The 15605-nt window shown below is 42.8% G+C and overlaps 1 protein-coding gene across 2 annotated transcripts in view; it reads left to right on the forward strand.

Moving 5' to 3' along the window:
• Nucleotides 1-15605, forward strand: part of UBE2F (ubiquitin conjugating enzyme E2 F (putative)) — a 291784-nt gene that overhangs the window by 135604 nt on the left and 140575 nt on the right. For both annotated transcript variants that reach the window (XM_073553244.1, XM_073553243.1), the window contains exon 5: nucleotides 11751-11818. In XM_073553244.1, coding sequence (XP_073409345.1) covers nucleotides 11751-11818 — 68 coding nt within the window. The remainder of the gene's footprint in view (nucleotides 1-11750; nucleotides 11819-15605) is intronic.

A 15605-nucleotide genomic window follows, 5' to 3' on the forward strand; every position in this document is an offset into this window, starting at 1 on the left:
CTTTTAAACCGCTTTTATTTTATAGTCCGAGTATTTACTGCATCGTCTGGGCCGGCCATATGTCCTGACCTGCACACAGCCGCCTCCTATATACCTATGACACTGTTGATTTTGGCTCAGGAGACCAACAGCCGCTCCAGGCGTTTTAGTCCCTTCTCGGACCGTGAATGACTGATGTGTGAAACAGGCCTTACACGTATAGAAAGTGGGTTCCCATCGCAGACTCGCTGAGGTCTTCTTTAGGGATCACAAATCTGTTCACTCGCAGCCATACTGCCCTCCCCGCCCCTGTACTCATCAGTGTGTGGAGAAAATAGGAAGACGAACACAGTCTGCGTCCAGCGTCTTGCTACCGAGACCACCTTGGTGCATGAATAGGGCAGGAAACCATGGGAAAGGGTGATCTTTTTTTTGTCCCTAGACCACCAGGACTGCAGTCAATCGCCCCTGAGTTTCCTAGACCACAAAGTACTTTGTTACTTAAGACTACTACCAGGGATGTGGGCAGTGAGTGCTTAGCTAACCTTGGCCACCAGGCATAGCCATTATACAGTGATTTACAGACTTGTATAAAGCCTTTGTTCTGCAGCAAATACATGATCTTCCTCTGCACCATTTAATATGTGTCATCTGTGCATTATCCTTTATGTTGTTGTCCTGATGACTAAGATTCATTCTCTGTATGAGATCGTACGTGTGTAATCTCTATAGAGGAGTTTTCTGTCCTGTAAAGCGGAGACAATGGCTTTTTCCATTCACTGCAGGTTCTTCACTGCTAGACGGCTATTCTGTTCCTCCATTCCCATCCTCTGGAGAATGAAGGGCCATACAATGGCGTGTGGAGGGATTGCAGATGATGGAGCTAGCTGGCTGTTCCTGATTGATGACCACAGAGATGCGACTGCTGTAGGTGTCACCATGAATCACCCTGTGCAGCAGAACATTGCACTTATCGCAGCGCAGATCTATCTACATTCATCATGATGACATTTTCATCAAAGCAGGTGAATTTGTCTGAATTTTTTGGATAAGGGGGCTGTAGGCTCTAGACCGCTTTCTCATGTACCTTACTGCTCAGCTCATGTGCACTTCGCTGCATTGAATCCACCATTTGCCCAAAAACAGACCCTGTTTGCCGTCCTGACTCAGTTGGATGCTGTAAATTGTGGTCTCCCAAGCAGTCTCCATATCAGTCTCCATAGATTACAGCCACAGTGAACGTTTTGGCCACCTTCCTACGCTTACACCTCATAAGTGCTTATATCTGCATTGGTTGCAGTATTTAATGGGTTAAACAACTAGGATTGGCATTTTCTCCCCCTAATTCTTACCTTTGCCGTTGAACTTTCAATGAGTACTGCCTCTGTGTGCAGAGAATGGCTCCAGCCGACTGACACACTCGTAAACGCGTCATAGCGGGTCAGTAACCCCCAAAACGCAAACTAAACCCCTGGATAGTACGGTGGCTCAGTGGTTAGCACTGTAGCATTGCAGCGCTGTGGTCCTGGGTTCAAATCCAGCCAAGGACAAAATCTGCAAAGAGTTTGTATGTTCTCCCCATGTTTGGGTGGGTTTCCTCCGGGTTCTCTGATTTTCCTCCCACACTACAAAGACATACTGATGGGGAACCTAGATGGTGAGCCCCAATGGGGCCAGCGATGATAATGTCTGTAAAGTGCTGTAGAATTAATGGTGCCATTTAAGTGAGTAAAATAAATAAATGATACAGGTATGCATGAGCTTAGCCCTCATAAAAATCAATCCTGCAAATATCTCTGAAAAATGAGCGCAAATTGATTTGGTCTAAAAATGGCATAATTGGTTTAGTCAGCTGTCACTTATAATTGCATTTCTTCTGGTATCCTTTACTGTTTATATTTAGAGTTACCGCCATCTTAATTTTTTTTTCCTCTACAAATCAATTGTGCACATGACTATAAGCAATACTGTAATATATCTCTTGAGAGAAATCTGCAACTTGGCCTGATTGCTCACTCTCAATTTATGGGTAGAATCTGTACTCCGATCAGTAGGGGTCCAGCATCCTCATCGATCGAATGCTGCAAGCTTCAGCGGCAGCCAGATGTAAACTCACAGGCCAGAGCTGCATTCAATGTGTAGCGACGATGACAAAATACTGCAGTAAAGTTCCTATATCTTTAGAATAGGAGCTGTTCTACATTCCCCGGCAGTGACCACTTCATTTTTAAAGACGCACTCCTGCAAAGTCCCCCCCCCTTTAAACTAAATGTGTGTGTTAATATACTCACCTACCACCTTCTCCGGGATCCAGTGCTGTTCTTATCCTCTTCTCAGTGGCGTCACCGCTCTTCAAACTATCCGGATCGCTCTATGCGTGAGCCGAAAGTCTCTTACAATCTAACTTTATTGAGCCTTGTATTGACCCTACATAGCCTTACATTGTATAAGTCACTTTTGGGTCACAGAGAGCGCAGTGTGAGATCAGAGAGTCTGCATAGCGGTGACGTCACTGAGAAGAGGAGCAGAGCAGTGCTAGATCCCGGAGCGCGGTGGTTGCTGCACTACATGCATATATACACAGATTTATATAAAAAAAAAATCTTCATGGGATTGCTTCTTTATTGAAGCTGTGTATTTCAGCTTTGTTCATTGTATCTTCTACAATTAGGTCTATATATATTTGGACAGAGACAACATTTTTCTAATTTTGGTTCTAGACATTACCACAATAAATTTTAAACAAAACAATTCAGATGCAGTTGAAGTTCAGACTTTCAGCTTTCATTTGAGGGTATCCACATTAAAATTGGATGAAGGGTTTAGGAGTTTCAGCTCCTTAACATGTGCCACCCTGTTTTTAAAGGGACCAAAAGTAATTGGACAATTGACTCCAAGGCTATTTCATGGACATGGGTGGGTAATCCCTTCCTTATGTCATTCTCAATTAAGCAGATAAAAGGCCTGGAGTTGATTTGAGGTGTGGTGCTTGCATTTGGAAGGTTTTGCTGTGAAGGAAACATTCGGTCAAAGGAGCTGTCCGTGCAGGTGAAACAAGCCATCCTTAAGCTGCAAAAACAGAAAAAACCCATCTGAGAAATTGCTACAACATTAGGAGTGGCAAAATCTACAGTTTGGTATATCCTGAAAAAGAAAGCACTGGTGAACTCATCAATGCAAAAAGACCTGGTTACCCACGGAAGACAATAGTGGTGGATGATCGCAGAATAATCTCCATGGTGAAGAGAAACCCCTTCACAACAGCCAACCAAGTGAACAACACTCTCCAGGAGGTAGGCGTATCAATATCCAAATCTACCATAAAGAGAAGACTGCATGAAAGTAAATACAGAGGGTTCACTGCACGGTGCAAGCCACTCATAAGCATCAAGAAGGCTAGACTGGACTTTGCTAAAACCATCTAAAAAAGCCAGCACAGTTCTGAAAGAGCATTCTTTGGACAGATGAAACCAAGATCAACCTCTACCAGAATGATGGAAAGAGAAAAGTATGGCGAAGGCGTGGTACAGCTCATGATCCAAAGCATACCACATCATCATCTGTAAAACCCGGCGGAGGCAGTGTGATGGCTTGGGCATGCATGGCTGCCAGTGGCACTGGGTCACTAGTGTTTATTGATGATGTGACACAGGACAGAAGCAGCCGAATGAATTCTGAGGTATTCAGAGCCATACTGTGTGCTCAGATCCAGCCAGATGCAGCCAAACTGATTGGTCGTCGTTTCATACTACAGATGGACAATGACCCAAAACATAAAGCCAAAGCAACCCAGGAGTTTATTAAAGCAAAGAAGTGGAATATTCTTGAATGGCCAAGTCAGTCACCGATCTCAGCCCAATTGAGCATGCATTTCACTTGTTAAAGACTAAACTTCAGACAGAGAGGCCCACAAACAAAGAGCGACTGAAAACCACCACAGTGAAGGCCTGGCAGAGCATCAAAAAGGAGGAAACAGCGTCTAGTGATGTCCTTGAGTTCAAGACTTCAGGCAGTCATTGCCAACAAAGGGTTTTCAACCAAGTACTAGAAATGAACATTTTTTTTACAATTATTTAATCTGTCCAATTATTTTTGGTCCCTTTAAAAACAGGGTGGCACATGTTAAGGAGCTGAAACTCCTAAACCCTTCATCCAATTTTAATGTGGATACCCTCAAATGAAAGCTGAAAGTCTGAACTTCAACTGCATCTGAATTGTTTTGTTTAAAATTCATTGTGGTAATGTCTAGAACCAAAATTAGAAAAATGTCTCTGTCCAAATATATATGGACCTAACTGTACATCCAGTTGATTCCAGAGCTTGCAATATTTGATCGGTGAGGATGTCAAACCCTTATTGATCCCTTACTGATCTAATATTGATTAACTATTCTCAGGATCGGTCATCCGTATACTCTTACACTCTGACATCCCAGAGATTCTCCATTTCACTGTATAATAATTTTTCTCTTTTATTAATATACCGTGTACCCTCCTTTTTCTTCTTTCTGGCGTTCTGCCTCCCATTCCCAGTCACCTCTTTGTTTCTGTGTAATGGCTGCCAGCTTGTTAGACTACCGGTGCACACTGTCCATATTAGTCTAATACATTCTCTCTAGAATTGAAAAAGGGACTGGGAATTGCACAACACGCACATAATGAATATATTGTTACATTTTTATTGTGAGTTGGAGGTCACCGTAAAAGGAACCTCTGTGAAGTCCTTTTAATTGAATCCGGAAGAAATCTTTAATTTTTGCGTCTTTGTTTCTCAATCTTTATGTTTTGGAGACCAAGCTAGAAGTGGAGGCAGCTGGAAGATGCGCAAGCCTTTCATTAAAAATACTGATTCCTTTATTTAATTCAGTATTTGCTTTAGTTGAAAAACGGTGCCGTTCTCAAGAAACAGCATGTGACACAACACAATCTCTTTTCAAGTGGAAATTTCTTGGGTTTCCGTATTAACGTTTTTCTGGTCTCAATCATGCGAAGAGTCAGATTTTTATTGCGCCGTTGATGATTGAAATCTAAGCCAGTGGATATCCATTTTTCCTGCCACTTTGTTTTTCTGGTACATTGTCTGAGATTTCAGCTCCTTTACGACAGCATGGACGGCAATAAGTTAGCGATGCAATCATTTTGACAGAAGATAACAACTACTTGTATTGTGGCTGTCCTCTGTATTGTGGTGATTCTGTCAGTCAAAAGTTTTTTCCTGTTATGTAAGTGTGTTACTTTGTACAATGCAAGGTATAAGTTTTATTATTTACAATGTGTTTTAAAACTGGAAATAAAAACCGATTGCGAGAGTTAGGAAAATGTATTCAAGAAAATAAAATAAAACTTCTGTGGTTGTTGTGGTTGTTGGTGCTTTTATGGTTTTTTTTCTTCTTTTTTTTCAATGTTTTGTTCATGACATCACTTTGATGTTACTTACGAAAGATTTTAACCTTTGTGTGTAAGTCATCTGTAAACTGAGTATTTTCTCCCAATGTTGAAGGGAATCTATCATCAGTTTGAGGTAGGGGCAGAGACACATATTCCCGCTAGGTGTCACTTGGTCTACTGGATGCAGCCATTGTGATAAAATCCGTTTTCTCCATTGCAGATTTCACAGCCATGATTGACAGCTTTCTATGTGCAGTATAGATTGACGGAAAGATGCTTGTCAGTGGCGGGGGAATGATTAGACCAGCAGGCAGGAGACACCTATTTCTCTAGTGATAATTTCCTGTTGATAAAACACTATATATTGAAATGTCAAAGCACAGCCCAGTGACAAATCCCTGGAATTCGGGTCTCAGACCCTGCATTATGGTTCTCTCAGATTGCATAGCATAAACCTGGTGACCTAGACAATATAGCTTTCCTCCAGAAGAAAGTAGCTCTGTCTCAGATGCTGCTTACAGTTGTTACCTTGTAAATCAATGAGTCTTTAACTCTTTCCCACATTATCACTTAAAGGGACTCTGTCAGCACAGAATGACTGTTCAAACAAAGTCCGGCCACATTGTGCACAAAGTTGCGGCCAGTCGTTTAAATACACCTTCACTCCTGTTTGCTTTCCATCTATGCTCTGCCTCCTGTTTTGATTGACAGCTCTGACTTCACAGAGGCAAAGAAGGGTGGAGATGGGTAGAATACAAGCAGTTGGTAAGATGTATTTAAGTGATTGGACCCACCATGATTCACCAAGCACCTGTACTTGATTTGAACAGTCATTCTGTGCTGACCCTTTCACATGTAGGTCGCAGAGAGAGATTCCCTTCCCACATTCACATTTATACACCTGATATTCGTGCGTGGTATGATCAGCCCTTGGGGCTTCTGAGAGGTTCAAAGCAGTAATTCGTCTCCATGTAGTTGAGGCAGGTATTGCGCACCTGTACAGATGCATACAGTTGTGGCCAAAAGTATTGACACCCCTGCAATTCTGTCAGATAATACGCCGTTTCTTCCTGAAAATGATTGCAAACACAAATTCTTTGGTATTATAATCTTCATTTATTTTTGTCTGAAATGAAAAACACAAAACAGAATGAAGCAAAAAGCAAAACATTGATCATTTCATACAAAACTCCAAAAATGGGCCAGACAAAAGTATTGGCACCCTCAGCCTAATACTTGGTTGCACAACCTTTAGCCAAAATTACTGCGACCAACCGCTTCCGGTAGCCTTCAATGAGTTTCTTACAATGCTCTGCTGGAATTTTAGACCATTCTTTGGCAAACTGCTCCAGGTCCCTGATATTTGAAGGGTGCCTTCTCCAAACTGCCATTTTTAGATCTCTCCACAGGTGTTCTATGGGATTCAGGTCTGGACTCATTGCTGGCCACCTTAGAAGTCTCCAGTGCTTTCTCTCAAACCATTTTTTGTGCTTTTTGAAGTGTGTTTTGGGTCATTGTCCTGCTGGAAGACCCATGACCTCTGAGGGAGACCCATCTTTCTCACACTGGGCCCTACATTATGCTGCAAAATTTGTTGGTAGTCTTCTGACTTCATAATGCCATGCCCACGGTCAAGCAGTCCAGTGCCAGAGGCAGCAAAACAACCCCAAAACATCAGGGAACCTCCACCATGTTCGACTGTAGGGACCATGTTCTTTTCTTTGCCTCTTTTTTTTCTCCTGTAAACTCTATGTTGATGCCTTTGCCCAAAAAGCTCTACTTTTGTCTCATCTGACCAGAGAACGTTCTTCCAAAACATTTTAGGCTTTTTCAGGTGAGTTTTGGCAAACTCCAGCCTGGCTTTTTTATGTCTCGGGGTAAGAAGTGGGTCTTCCTGGGTCTCCTACCATACAGTCCCTTTTCATTCAGACGCCAACGGATAGTACGGGTTGACACTGTTGTACCCTCGGACTGTAGGGCAGCTTGAACTTGTTTGGATGTTAGTCGAGGTTCTTTATCCAACATCCGCACAATCTTGCGTTGAAATCTCTTGTCAATTTTTCTTTTACGTCCACATCTAGGGAGGTTAGCCACAGTGCCATGGGCTTTAAACTTCTTGATGACACACTGCACGGTAGACACAGGAACATTCAGGTCTTTGGAGATGGACTTGTAGCCTTGAGATTGCTCATGCTTCCTCACAATTTGGTTTCTCAAGTCCTCAGACAGTTCTTTGGTCGTCTTTCTTTTCTCCATGCTCAATGTGGTACACACAAGGACACAGGACAGAGGTTGAGTTAACTTTAATCCATGTGTGATTTAGTTATTGCCAACACCTGTTTGGTGCCACAGGTAAGTTACAGGTGCTGTTAATTACACAAATTAGAGAAGCATCACATGATTTTTCGAACAGTGCCAATACTTTTGTCCACCCTCTTATTATGTTTGGTGTGGAATTATATCCAATTTGGCTTTAGGACAATTCTTTTTGTGTTTTTTCATTTAAGACAAATTAAATGAAGATAATAATACCAAAGAATTTGTGTTTGCAATCATTTTCAGGAAGAAACTGAGTATTATCTGACAGAATTGCAGGGGTGTCAATACTTTTGGCCACAACTGTATGCTGCTCATGCACACTAGCTGGAAGATATCTGTAAATGGGGCACCACCCCTCTTTAGGCCTACAGCAACATTAAAGGAACTGCAGGAATTTTTGGCAAGTACTGGTTCCGTACCACATGCGACAGCAATTTTATTTTTTATATACTTCATATGTTTATCCTATAGGTTAGGGTGGCAAGACGAAAGCCTTTTCTTTCAAAGTAAAACCTTCAAGTCTGGCTATGTTTTGCCAAAACCTACATCAGGTCTGTTTTAAAAGACTGTGAGAAAATGTGTTATTGTCTCATGAAACCAAGGCTGAACTTTTAGGCGATAATTTCAAAAGGTATGATTAATGCAAAGTCAACACTGCTCATTGCCAAAAGAACACCATACCTCCAGCGAAGCATGGAGGAGGCAGCATTATTCTTTAGGGCTAGATTTCATAAGTTGGAACTGGGGCTTACATCAAGGTGTAGAGAATTATGTACAATTCCTAAGATCAGTCAATTTTGCAACAAAACGTTCAGGCCTCTGCTAAAAAAAAAAGCTCAAGATGAAGAGGAATTTCACCTTTTTAGCATGACAACTACCCTAAGCAAACCTCCAAATAAAAGAATGGCTTCACTAGACGATGATCAAAGTTTTGGAATGGCCACGTCAGAGTCCAGACCTGAATACAATTGAAAAGCTGTGTGTGACCTGAAGATGACGCAGTACACAGGAGATGTCTACACAGTCTGACAGATTTGGGTTGCTGCTGCAAGGAATAGTGAAGAAAAAATGCTTTTATTCTAGAATTCTAGATCTGACATGCTGATAGACATCTACCTTTTAAAAGGTTGAATGCTGTCATAAATTCAAAGGGCACTTTGTAACGTATGTGTATATTTCTTGTGTGTGTAAAGAAATATAAAATATTGATTTTAATTTGCTGTTCTAAATAACTCCACCCTTAATGTTTTTAAATAAAATATTAAATAATGTAGCAATCTTTGGTGTCTGCTCCTTATGGATCCTAGTACCTCTGTTCTTTACCATGGTACAATGAGTCCTGTCTGACTGTGGAATCTATGCGCCCATATCTTTTTGTGGGACATCAGCTGCTCTTAGAAGCAAAGAACAAGCTCAGTGTCCTGCTATTTTCCTTTTTTTTGTCTTCTACTCGGCTGCATGGTTCTTCCCTCCGTCGTGTCCTAGAGATGCTCAGTTGGCTGTGAATGATGTGTCCCAACACAAAGCCAGCGAGCATGTTAATGAGCTGATCACTTTATTGAGAACAAGCTGTTGCACGTTTCCATATCATTGTTGGTATATTAACTTCTCCTCCTGTCGTACACAAAGAAGGGGCTTAACCGACAAGAGCAGGATCTCATTCCGTCCAGAGTTCTCTCGCTTTCACCCCGCTGCTTGCTTATTTATATCTCCTATGTCTTAACCTCTTTGCAGAGGCTCATTAATATTTAAAGACGTTGCTGTGGGTTAAAGTGGCGGGTTAGCGTGGTTTCTATCACACAAGCAGCTCCGAAGGCTGGAATAAACAAATGCATATGTATTTCTGCTACAACTCGGACATTTTGGTGCAGGGTTATATCGCAGATGGTTTTGCAGCTCTCCTCTTCACAAGTCTGACCATCATCATTTTGGTTTTTCTACAATAGTCTGCTCCTGATATGTAATGCAGATGTGCTCCTGGTAAAGATCTGTCACCCTCCTTTTGTACAAAACAATGAAATGCAATTATATGTGTGCGCACATATATACATGGATATGCTGTGGTTCACTGGGGCCATGGGTTCATATCCTGCCAGAACCACCATCTGTTTATTTTCCTCGTGTTTTCATGGATTTCCTCTAAGTATTCCAGTTTCTTTCTGAGGGTTTTTATGTGTGAGTGACCATTTATCCATACATTATCCCAAATTAGTTTAAGGTGTAATGATTCTTCTTGTACTCCGCGTTTGCCCACCCATCCTTGTCTGTATGACTTTGATGATTTTCTTCTTACCACAGCAGACCAGATGTCCAGATGCTCTGTTTCTTCTTTCACACTACTTATGAGGGACCTTTTTTTTCACAAAAAAATTGTCCAGTTGTATTCGAGCTAAAGAGGTTTTCATCACATTGTAAGTGTTGGTCCAGACCAGTGTTCCCCAACTCCAATCTTCAAGAACCCCCAACCGATCATGTGTTAAGGATTTCTTTAGTATTGCCCAGTTGATAATTCCATCACCTGATTAAGGAAATCCTGAAAACACGATCTGTTGGTGGCTCTTGAAGATTGGAGTTGGGGAATACTGATCTAGATGGTATAGTGTTAAAATATGGCACTGCTTTCTAATTAATGGGGCTCCGACTGCAGGAACCCCTAGAACAAAGAAGTCATAGCATTGGTTGAGTTGTCCGATCACATGTTATTGGTGATCTGTCGTGAGAATAGTTAAATAATATCTGGTGGCGGTCTAACACCTGACACCCCAATTAATCAGCTGCTATTAAGGATTGGTCATCAATATTTTGTAGTCGGAGAACCCAATTTTCTGACAGAACCCCAAGAATCACTCCCATGAAGATTTTTTTTTTTTAATAATTCTGTGTAAATGTCTATGTAGTGTGTATGAATATACTCTCCTACTGCCGTCTGCTCAGAGATCCAGTGATGATCTTCTCCTCTTCGCAGTGATGTCACCACTCTGCAGATACTCCACTTTGCATGATCCAGTAGTGACTTTTACAATGTAGGTTAATGGAGTGTCAGAACAAGACTCCACGATTTTACATTGTAAAAGACACTAATGCCTCACGCATAGATCGAACTGGATAGTCTGCAGAACGGTGATGTCACTGAGAAGAGGAGCAGAACTGTGCTGGATTCTGGTGAAGACTGTGATGGATCTGTGTTTCTCCCCACCACCTTACTACCAGACGGCCTCTTTACTGATGGAAATTAATAGCATAATGGACAACCGCATTCAACAGATCATGAGATATGTGCACATGTTGGAATATTTGCAGCAGTATTTTCTGCACTAAAAATGTGTCTATTGGCAGGAAAAATGCAGGGCGTTTTTGAATAATTTTTAGTTGCGTTTTTTTCTTGTCTTTTTATGCATTCATTTGGGTGAAAAGCACAGTAGAAATGCTGAAAGAACGGACGCTGCAGATTTGAAAAAAAAACAAACCATATTGATGGTTAAAATGGGCAAGGAATAAAAGCAGCATGTGCACCAGATTTGAGGAATCACATTCATTTTCTTCGTATTGTAAAACGCAGCGGTTTTCCACACTTAAAAAGGGAAAAAAAAGAAACCTGCTGCAAATTTTCTCGGACAGCATGGGTATTCCTCAAAGGCATCTGTTATGTTACATACTGCTCCTTCTGCTCCAGCTCATCAACTATAAAGCGCTGCTTATTTTCTGCTTTCGGTGGTATTTGGTTACAGAATGGTGCTAAGCTGGGTAATGGAGAAATACAAATATATATCTGAATCTAGTATTTTTCCCCTTGGATACAATAATTAATTGAAGTGACAAAGATTGATGCGGCTTGGGAGTTGGACGCCGCTCAATAGTTATTTAGTGATGAGTGGAACAGAAAGCTGGATCCGTCGTACATGATGTGGTATGACGTGATATGCTTCTTGTGCACACACATTAGAGAAATGCTCATGTTAGAAAGTTATATGGGTGAATGCCTTTTTTTTTTTTTTTTTTTTTACTCAATTTGTAGTAAGCTGTGGAGAGCAGCACATCCATTAATCTGTTTGCTCTATTTTGCAGATGAAAGCTACTACCAAGGTGGGAAGTTCCAGTTTGAAATCGAGGTTCCAGACGCCTACAACATGGTGGTAAGCTAGTCCACATCCGTCATACTAGGACAAAGAACCATGCTCCTTGGCATCCGACGCCAACTCGTTCCTGTTCCCACAGTATTCCTAGCAGACCCCTCCACTGCTCAACCTTGCGTGCCCTGGAAAGGTTAGAGAAACAAATCGCAAATAGAAAAGTCCATGTAACTCCGCATGTCACTAATACCTTGGAAATGAGATCATAAGAGCTATTTACAGAGCTACATAGCGCTCCCGAGTAAGAGGATGCTGCTTCCCCACCCAAAACCTTCTGCATATTCTGTAGATGTATGGACTTTATCTTCTTATTTGTTATTATTTACTAATATTACACAATAATATTTTACTTGTTTAAAGCAAGGACAAATCCCTACCGGTCAGTTGACCGCTGGTCAGTTGACCTTTCAGTGACCCTGGTCACCCGACCCGCAGGGGGGCTTTGAAGTCATGACACGGTATGCGTCATGGGTCGGATTGGTACTGTCTTTCATGACGCATACGCTGTGTCACAGGTCGGGAAGGGGTTAAATTAGTTCTTATGTGTAGTAAGCTGCATTCCCGCACTTACTATGCATGTGACTATAAAGATAGTGCAGTTTTGCCGCATCTAATCATAGTCTGGGTAATTTATGCTGCGGAGACGGAGCATCTCCGCAACATAAATAGACATGCTGCGGTATGGAAAGACGCGCCACATATGCGTCTCCGCAGAAAAGCTGGAGGCGTCCCTGCACGCATAGTGGAGATGGGATTTCATAAAATCTCATCCACTATGCTGTAACATCTGGCTACTGCGGATGTACGCAGCGTCAAACCCACATCACTTACTGACCGTGGAAACCTACCCTTAGTATTTTACGTTGGCCAGGCAAGATGTCTGACCGTGCATCATCACCCTGTTTGGACTATTGGAATGGTAACATCCAGTTGTCAGCTCAGAAGTTTTGAAGGGGAATAACTTTGGAACTATGCACGTCAGCAAAGCAATGTAGACATGATTTCGAAAACTTTTTTTTTTTGTTTTCTTTGTGAATACAAGTATTTACTAAAACAAACATATCAAGAGAGTCACATTGGTGTTGATTGAGACACATTTATGGATATAGAAATTTTATTTTTCATTTGGGTGGAAATAATTTTATGCATTCTTGTGCCTAGAAAAAGAATTAAATGATCCGATTTGTAGATCAGTGTAATTTACTAAAATGTGAATCTAACGGAACAAGCATGCAGTGACCGGTCCATACATTGGAGAGTATAAAAAAAAGCTGAATCCTTTTTCAGTCTGAATGTTATGTCTGTAATGCTTCTTCCAGGCATTAACAACTGTAACAAAGAGATGGCCTGATGGTGTACAGAATTGCTCTCTGATGGGCCATGATTCCCTGGCGGCCCCCTGAGCCAGTGTTGGGTCCCATGCAGTAACCAGTAACAGCGCACAGCTGATAAGATGCTGCTGCTGGTCTGTATCCCTATGTTAAACTAATAGTTTGGTTTAACATGCTAACCAGTTTGGTGTTTAGGCCCATATTTGGCTAGTCACAGATGCAGTAGCCGATCTAGTCTCCCAGGCCCCTCCTCATTAACATGGCATATCCTCCCTCTTCCTAGTGCAGCCATTGAGAGAGTGCACAGCAACAGCGCAGCTATAATTGAGCCGATGGCAGAACTAAAAAGGTGTGGCTTAACGGTAATAAGTGGGTGTGGCCTTATGGTAAATGTGGGTGGGACCTAGTAGGATCAGTGATTAAGTTTTGCTATTGGATGGAGTACTTGGTCAGAACTTGTGAGTATGATTGCCTGGTGTGTTATGTGACATGTAAATGGCGCGTGTGTGGCGTTAGTGCCGGTCATAAGTGGGGTGTGTAACACGTGTCCTATAGGAGGCTCGTTTGTGTGAGTGTGTGAGGCCAGTGTCTAGTGCTGGAGTGATGCACATGCGGCATGCATGAGTCCTACGTGTTGTGGTTTGAGAGTTGTGTCCTGTCTGTGACTTAACATTATGTTTATGTGGCATGTCTCCTAATTTTCAGTGGGCTGTTTTGGAAGTGTAGTTTTCTGAAGGGTGAGTTTACCCATAGTAATGTGGGGGGAAAAAAACGGCGCCAACGTTCAGCTATGCCTCAAATTTATGCTGTTTTCTATTGACTGTTAATGGCTTTTTAAAACATTCATTAAAGGGGTTGTCCAGTCTAAAGCCCCCGTCTCACATAACGAGATTGTTAGCGAGATCGCTGAAACGTTACAGATTTTGTGACGCAACAGCGACCTCGCCAGCGATCTCGCTACGTGTGACACATAGCGGTGACCGGCCCCCCCGCTGGATATCGCTGATTGTGCTCAAATGTTCTAGGCCATTTTTTGACCGTTGGCTTCCCGCTGGCCAGCTTGCATCGATGTGTTTGACGCTTACAAGTGACCTCATTGGCGACGCAGAACTCAGGGACGCAGGCGTGAGTCGTCAGAATAGCTGCTGTGTGACAAGGTCCCAACGACCGGCGAGGTTGTTTTACGGATCGCCGTATCGTTGCTGCGTCATTGAATTGATCTACCTGTTTGGCAGCTTACTAGCGACCATGTAGCGACGCACCAGGGATCCTTACCAGGTCGTATCGTTGTTGGGATCGCTGGAGTGTCGCTATGTGAAACGTGAAAAGTCTGCATTAAACCTATGTGTCTGTGGACTGCCTAATCCTGACATGTGAAGTGCACAGTCACAACTTTTTCCTGTACGGGTTAGGGTGGTTTCACATTAGCGCTTTTTAAGCGCACGCACGGCCGGGGGTAGCTCCGCCCCCGAGCCGGCTCTCTGCCCGGCGTGCCCGCCCCTTGCTTGTAGCGCCGCCTCCTAGCGCACAGCGGCGCCTGCGATCGGCGCACCCTATCTTTAGCATAGGGTGCGCAGATCGTGCGCAGGCCGTGCGCTAGTTGCGCTTTGACCTGCGCTGCGCACTTTTGACGGTGCGCCGTGCGCGCCAAAATCCGAAAAGTTTGATTTTGGCGCGCACGGCGCACCGTCAAAAGTGCGCAGCGCAGGTCAAAGCGCAACTAGCGCACGGCCTGCGCACCCTATGCTAAAGATAGGGTGCGCCGATCGCAGGCGCCGCTGTGCGCTAGGAGGCGGCGCTACAAGCAAGGGGCGGGCACGCCGGGCAGAGAGCCGGCTCGGGGGCGGAGCTACCCCCGGCCGTGCGTGCGCTTAAAAAGCGCTAATGTGAAACCACCCTTACAGGACCACATGTTTGTAGTTTGCATTAGGGACTGAAGGATTTCCTCCTTCTGGGGGGTTTTGTGTTTTTTTTGTTTTTTTTTTTCGTTTTTTTGGTTTTTTTTTTTACCTTTTTAAATCAAAGTGGAGCATTTTTCCAACCAATTTTTTAAAAATCGCTCCTCCTTCTATCAAAGTTTTTATCCTCTTAATATATTGCACTCACCATATTATATAGCTCTGTGTACCTACAATTGCTCATTTTGCCTTTCTTCCCTGCAAATTCTTTTCTTTTCCATTAGGTCTATGGCATCACTTAATGAAAAGCTGACTAGCTGAATCCTTCTAAGCTCTATCTAGAAACAGGAGGTCAGTTTTCCCTGTATCAGTCATCACTGCAAAAGTCCCTGGCAGGAGGGAGGAAGGAGCAGCTGGGTCAGGAGTTGAAGAGGGTGTGGAGCTGGGCTGCCAGAGACTTGGCAATTGTAGTTCTAATGATGACTTATGCAGGGAAAATAAACCTCTTGATTGTACGAAGAGCTTAGAAGGATTCAGCTAGTGTAATCATGGAAGAGAATA

The sequence above is a fragment of the Dendrobates tinctorius genome, unplaced genomic scaffold, assembly GCF_039654945.1.
Source record: "Dendrobates tinctorius isolate UK_male_01 unplaced genomic scaffold, ASM3965494v1 ptg000199l, whole genome shotgun sequence".
Lineage (NCBI taxonomy): Eukaryota > Metazoa > Chordata > Amphibia > Anura > Dendrobatidae > Dendrobates > Dendrobates tinctorius.